General features: G+C 48.5%; 1 protein-coding gene across 2 annotated transcripts in view; it reads left to right on the plus strand.

The window, feature by feature from the left end:
* Window positions 1-7500, plus strand: part of bcor (BCL6 corepressor) — a 36133-nt gene that overhangs the window by 8791 nt on the left and 19842 nt on the right. For both annotated transcript variants that reach the window (XM_069707037.1, XM_069707039.1), the window contains exons 2-3: window positions 2381-2462; window positions 2666-5914. In XM_069707037.1, the coding sequence (XP_069563138.1) occupies window positions 2460-2462; window positions 2666-5914 (3252 nt within the window). In that variant the 5' untranslated portion in view covers window positions 2381-2459. The remainder of the gene's footprint in view (window positions 1-2380; window positions 2463-2665; window positions 5915-7500) is intronic.

The following is a 7500-nucleotide window of genomic DNA, read 5'->3' on the forward strand; positions in this document are numbered from 1 at the left end:
ATGTCTGTGTCACTTGATGAAAAGCATGCGTGTGGAAACACGTTCGTACGCTGTTTCACTTTTACGCACGCACACCGTTTCGGTTCCGTCAGATGCGGATGTTGCTGAAGCGAGACTGGCCGCGGGGAACTGTGTCCGGGAGGGGCTGTGTGTGTGTGTGTGTGGGGGGAGGCGGGGGGGGGAGAGAGAGGAGGAGGGGGGGGATGGGCAGGCTGAGACAGGGAGAAGCCGTGTCGAGGGGCCCACTGCAGGCTGATTAATGTGCCCCGGGTCACGGCAATAAAAGTGACGTGCCAGCGGCGCGGCAGCGAGGCGCAGAGGCGTTTCTCTGCGATGATCGAGGAGCTGAGCTTCTCTGCTGCTCTCAGCACGACCGAGCTCCGCTAAGCTTTACTTTTTCTATTTAAAGCCTTTTCTCTCTCGCTGTCTCCCACCTCATTTCCGCACCGGCTTTACTAACGGCGCTGCCGTGCAAAAATGTCCACCGTAAAGAGTTGTCAAGTCATCCTTCAAACAGAAATATTTCTCTTGAAAATTAAAAAAAAAAAATATATATATATATATATATATACACATATATGCCAAGAGGAGCAATACTTTCACCTTTCCTCATTGTTTTTTCATGATTTTGAGAATTTTGAAAAAGCCTCTTGAAATAACGCAGACTACTCTGTTGGTGTTAAGATGCCACTTGACTCACCAAGCCTCATAAATTTTCAGTGACTATATTTAACCATTTGTGCAAACAGATTTATGAATACCGAATTTGTGTGGTTTGTCAGGTTTTTTTTCTCACTTCTTTTTTTTCCCCCCTTCTCTCTGGAGGTCGTGATATCTCTCATTCAGTAATATACAGGTTATTTCCACTGGGGCTGGAAGAAATATTGTCATTATTGATTAAACTGTTGATTCTTTTTTTCGATTCATTGATTAGCTGTTTGGTCTTTAAAATGTCAGAATGGGATGAAAAATGTCGACCGGTGTTTCCCAAAGCCCGAGATGCAGCTTAAAATTGTCTTGTTCGTCCCAACCAACAGTCCACAACCAAAAGATGTTCTGTTTGTTATCAAATACTTGCATTTTATAAGCTAAAATCAGGCGAATTTTAGTATTTTATTTTATTTTAATAAATGGCTAAAAAGTAATTGACCATCAAAGTAGTTGGTGATTAATTTTACGTTGCTCAGCTAATCAAAATGTAATAATTAATTAATTAATCATCAAATCGTTGTAGCTTTAACTGCCAGAGCTCTTACACAGTACATGCTCTTATTCACTAAGATGACAACCTAAAGTTACATTTTAATTTTCTGTACATTTGCGCTCACTGCAGTTTAATTAAGTTGTTAAGCATGGTTGTTGTTGTTGTTTTTTTCCCCCCTTTCAAAACAGCCGATAAGAGGTTTAGCAACCAATTGTTGAATTTGTTGCTTCATAAACCGTTTTATGAATAATTGATAACTGTCCTCTTGTAACCTATATCACGTGTCCCTAACATCAAATAACAACCCTGTTATGCTCTGGTGCATTACAGAGATTTGAAACATTTAGAGATTAAAGGGCATTTCACACACAAAGGGGTCTTGATGTCTTTTTGTTGTTGTTTATTTATTGTCATTCCCAGTTTGATTTCTCCCCCCCAAAAAAACCTTCTATTGTCTAGTTTTTGTTTTTGTTTTGAATCTTCATACCTGTCCTCTTTGTAATCTGTTCAAACGCAATGTATGGTTTATGGTGAATGCCGTGTAATTGTCTCTTTTATCTTGCACACTATGCTTTGGTGTGTGCGCTCTGGTGTGAGTGTTTGTTGATCTGTGGCTCTGTGTTGGCGGGTGGTAAATGGTCTCCCACCGAAGTGGTCTGTGATGCATAATCTTCCCTCGCTCTGCTGGCTGAGGCAGCCGAGAGAGCAGGTCAAAGAGGGCGCAGAAAAACCAGTGTGTGAGGAACGTGACTGAACAGACGCGGCCCCACCGTGCACATCTAGCCCACGGGGCGGGCAGGTTGGGGATCAGGGGAGGGGGAGGATGTAACGGGGGGGCGGGCGGGCGAGGGGGGGGTTTGATGGATGGGAGGGGACGGGAGGGCAGCCCACACAGCGCTTTCATCTCCAGTGTGCACTCCAGTGGACCGTGCCATTATGTTGCTCCTTTTTGTGTTTTCACCCCACCGTGTCACGTCTCTGCACTACATTTAATTTGTATAGATCAATGAACCACATTGATATATTATTTGTATTTGGGTGCCCCAGTATATCAGGTCTGTGTGTTTCCTCTTCTTTTGGCAGTGGGATTGCGACATGGTTGTGGTGTGTGTCGGTATGTGTATGTATGTGGCAGAGCCAAGACACTGACTGCTAACTGTTTGCTCTTCTCCACAGGACAACATCTGTTCATGATGTCGATGCTGAGGCACAAACCAACCTGGAACTAAGACAAGGGAACCACATCACACAAAACATGGCAAGTCACCCGTGCTCGTCTTATGTAGTGGTAACACATTTGTCACTTAAGTCACTATTGCTTGGAAATCGGGGAAAAACAAAAAAACAAAAAAACAGTGCTTTTGCAATTTACATGCATTTTACTAATCCGATGTCATATTTTCTAGTATTTCTTTGAGTGATTAGATTTCCACGCTAATAGATGCTTTCTTGTTGCTGCAGGTGGATGCAAGGTTGACGCCCCTGGCGGCAATGGGGCTGGACCGAGGCACTCTGATACACGATGGTCTTCGTCTCCACAGCGGGGTTGTGTACCCAGGGATCCGAGCACTGTCGGCGGAAAAGAGCCGAGAGACACCCACCCTCCCACTCACTTATAACAGGGATGGTCTCCCAGAACTCCTCTACAAGCCCGAATGCCCTCTGGACAGTCGTAAGCCCACAAATGGATACCTTGGCCTCTACAAGGCCACCCATCCAAGTCTCCACAAGCATGTACTGGTTCCTGGAGCTGAAGGCCTGGGCTTGGAGCGCAGAGTCATGCCTGGAGAAAAAGCATCTGAACTGGGTTTGGCAAGTGCTGGTGGCAGCTACATGCGCATGCCATGGCTCAGCCCCTACCCTGAAGCGAGTATGTATCCCTTCATGGACACATCCAAGTACGCAGCTCTGAACATGTACAAAGCCTCGTTGCTCAGCCAACCCAACCCCTATCTCCCCCAGCACCTGGCCTACTCACCTCTGTGTGCAGCCCAGGGGGGAAATGTGACCTCTGCTGCGGCCGCCTCTGCTGCCGATAGGTTCTATTTTATGTCTCCCTATTCTCCTTCTCCCATCTCTTCTCCCTTGGTGGCACCCCCTATGAGGATTCCTGCGGTCACAGTGGCCCCAACATCAATGGTACACTGCCAAGACAAGGGACTTGGTGTCGCACCTTCATTTGCACAGCAGCTTCACCAACCCTCCCCTCATCCTCAACACCATCAGGCTGCTATAGACAGAGACCGGTCCCCGAGCAGGAGCGGCAGACCTGGCAGACCTCCCTCTAGGAAGGGCTCAAGCAACAACAATACCACCAGCACTACGACCACTAGTGGCACTAATGGTGGGAATAATAGTCTGCCTACTGATTCTTCTCCTCACGTGTCTTCTCGCCTCCCCCAACCTCCCCCTCCTCCTGCTCTCCTTGACAATTCACTGGATTTACAAAGGCCAGTCGCCAGGATAGGACAACCGTCCACCTCCTCCTCCTCTTCAATATCTGTCTCATCCTCATCCACGGTGTCCATTCCTCATCCTTTCTCTGTTAGCAGCATGGCATCAGAGCAGCCATCTCCGGCCCGACCCAGCCCCCACAAATCCAGAACACGAGAGGGGGGACCTGAGCACAGAAGTGGCGGTGGCGAGAGAAGACCCAGCAGATCTCCCTCCAAAGCCAATTTTGAGAGGCCAGCTCACCAACCCCAAACAACCAAAGACTCAGGAGAGAAGCCCTTGGATTTGTCTGGAAGAATGCTGGAGTTTGGACTGCCTCCCAATGGATTCCCAGTTAAGATGGACACTATAGCATCAGGTGCACGTTATGGACTTCCCCCGAGCCGAGAGCTCCTAAAGGAGAACCTGTCCCTCTCTCCTTCCTCCCATCCTCATTCTGTGGTCAGCAGCACTTCTTCAAAGGTCTCCGAGAGGCCAGAGATGATCAGCACTTTACACTCCTCCTGGGTCGTACCGAGCCCGTCTCCCTCCCACGCACAGCACACAACAGGCTTGCCCCCCTCTCCGAGGCCTAACACGGACCTGGGCCTTTCACAAGCCAAAGGCTCCTCACCTTCTGTCATCAAAAACAAGGGTCTGGAGAGAGTTCTCCCTCAACAACGCAGCTCATCCTGTCCAAGGATAGGAGAGCCCAACCATAATGTTTCCAACACTCAGCACTCTGCCTCCTCTCTGGTCAACTCCAGAGCTCTCTCTCCTAAACCTAATGGTGAGTGGGCCAAACACAGCCCCAGCCAATCAGAGCATCCACCAGTTGTGGGTCACCACAGAGAGGGAACTGAGAAATCCTCCCAGACCACTAAGAGAGGTGAAGCGACTCCAGATGTGTTGTCATACAAAAGGCCCTGTTTGGACAATGGTCACCCTCCAGGTCACCTTTACCTTCCTCAAAGTGACGCTTATCTGAACCACAGCTTGGCTTATGCCAATAGATACCTGCACTACCCCATCCCTGATGGCATGGCGCTACACTCTGTGCCACTTTCGGGGAAAGGCCCAGTTTACCCTCACCCAGTATTGTTGGGCAGCAACAGCCTTTACCCAGCCCACTTGGCAGCAAAACACCCTTTACCCTACCACAACCTCCCAGCTGGTCCAGGAGGGGAATACCTCACGTATAACTCGCAGGAGATGGCCCATCCCTTGATGCAAACGCACTCTGATAACAAACTGCCAGAGAGGGCAGAGGCAACACTGAAGCACCGGGGACAGGAGAAATCCCGAGGAGCTGTCGAAGAATGCGGGAGCCACAGAGATCACAACGTTGGGAAAGATGGAGGAGAAGGAAAGCAAATGAAGGCTGATAGGGAAGCAGGGGTGCAAGGACAGGGTGGCAGTCAAAGCAAAGCATGCTCTTCCTCTGCAACATCCAGAGAAAAGATTGTCTGCATTGATCTTGTACACTCAGACACAGATATTGAGCCTACCCCAATAGTCCATAAACACCCCTTGGTCGAGACCAGCGCCAAGAATAACCAAAATGAATGTTGTCATAGTAACCAAAATCTGACTGACTATGAGCCAAAACACCAACACCAACACCAACATCAACACCAACATCAACATCAACACCAACATCAACACCAACACCAACACCAACACCACCCCTCCCATCCGTATCAAATTCCATCCGGACAGAGCCCCAACCTAAAGCCCAGCCACAGCGATAGACAGTCTGAACATCTCTTTGGGAAAGCAAAGGTTCTCCAGGACACCGGCTGTCCTGGGGTGACATCGAACACATCCCCGACTTCTCCAGGGCAGGTTGACCAATCAGAGGACAGCTGTGAGGAGCAGAGCTCCAGCCCCGACCCCGAAGACCAAGACCAGAGTACTTTGCGCTGTGCCCGGACATCGGGGGAGCGCAGCTCTGGCAAGGATAAAGGGGACAGGGACAGCCGAGCCCCTCGTCTTACACAGCACTGCACCGATGTGGTGCATGAGTCAGACCGGGAAAATGTGTACGAGATGGACACTGAAAAGGAAGACAGTATTGTTGACTTGGGGGAGTCTCTAGGAGAAGGGGATGACGAAGAAGAGGACGGTTGCCACGGTTCATCTAAAGGCGCTCGTAGATCCAGTCTGGCCAAAAGGATCGCTAACTCCTCAGGCTACGTTGGCGACCGATTTAAATGTGTCACCACTGAGCTGTATGCTGACTCCAGCAAGCTGAGCCGTGAACAGAGAGCTCTGCAGGTAAGGCCGGTCACATTTGTGTATGTGTGTGTGTGTGTGTGTGTGTGCGTGTGTGTGTGTGTGTGTGTATATATACACGGTAATGTACGCGAAATATTGGGATAAGTTGGTGGTGGGCTGGAGAGGTCATTATGACCACCGTTTCTTTTGTGCAGACATTTCAAACATACTACCAATCCTAACATCCACACAGGAATAAACCCCCCAAGGCCCACTGTCTTCATTCCCTTGCTGCATTATTCAGAAACTGCCTGTGGAACAACCCCTGCATGAAATTGGCATACTCTGCATTTACAACACAGTCCAGAGTAATACAAGTGTTGTCATGCTGCTGTCCTTGGCCATAGGTTTGACATTCCCCTTCAGTTTATCATTGTCTTAGTGAGTTGCTGGAAGGCCAGTTGAGGCCCTCCTTTCAGGGGTTTGGCAGTTCAAAGGTTAACCAGGGCTGCCATCTCTGTATGTTGATTAGCGAGCAGCCATCGTAAAGGTTATTTCTGTGCGTGCGTGTTTGTGTGTCCGTACGTGCTTGTCCTTGTGAGACTGCCTTGGGGCTAAAGCATGCGTTAGTGCTGACTGTGCTATAGACACATACAGTATACAGTAGTTTCAGACTGTTCCCCCCCCCTGCCCCCCCCCCCCCTCACAGTTCACACTGCCTTTGGCTATGCTTAACCCCAAGGTTGGGGGAGGGAGGGGGGGGGGGGGGGGCAGCGGAGGGCTTTGCAGTGTGCTTAACAACCACCAGCTGCCCTCTTTGGGGTTCCTCTAAGGCTTTCTGCATGCCCCCCTCCCCATCCGCCACTATCCTCCCCCACATACCCACCTCCCCTCTGAAGACCTGTGCTGCCCTGCCTGGTTGCTGTCCAAGGTCATAATTCTCCTCACCCCACCGGCTCGAAGACCCTCTCTCCTAGCACACATCACATGACATCTATAATAAACACATAATCACAGCGACAGTTCCTACATTTTGGCGATCATCCACCGTCAAGTCATATGCGCGCGCGCACACACGAACTATTGAACTGTTATCTCCGGGTTTTTTTTTTTTTTTTTTTTTTTACGCTCCGTGTTCAGACACAAAGAAAGCCTATGCTATATTATCCACTGGCTGGGAGGCAGATATGTTAATAGCTAGCACATGTCTGTCTTATGTTGTGAATGCACCCTAGAAAACTGTGGTTTTGTCTGTGTCATGCTTGTCAATGCACAGCTGCAATGCAAAGCTATCAAACCCTGTATTTCTGGACATGTCGAAATCAGATGCGGTCCCAAAAAAAAAAAAAAAAAAAAAGAGTCCGCTAAAACTGAATAAATGCTATCAATTGTGCTTTAATTATATATTTTTGATTCACTTTTCTCAAATTTGTCATTCATGCAGTTCAGAAATTATTTGATAGTTTTGATGCAGTGTTAATTGACCTGTTGAGTCACTTTAATTTGATTGTGTTATTTTGTGGGATTGGGGCTGCCTATTGTGTGTAAAGCAACATGTGGAGAAACATGACTTTAAATTCATTAAAACAAAAGAAAGATGAAATGCTGGACAGATATATTGAGCCCCCCCCATTCTAATTGCTTAG

Source organism: Brachyistius frenatus, unplaced genomic scaffold (assembly GCF_029030835.1).
Source record: "Brachyistius frenatus isolate BFR_SWC_R1_liver_20210118 unplaced genomic scaffold, ASM2903083v1 Contig_66, whole genome shotgun sequence".
Classification (NCBI taxonomy): domain Eukaryota; kingdom Metazoa; phylum Chordata; class Actinopteri; family Embiotocidae; genus Brachyistius; species Brachyistius frenatus.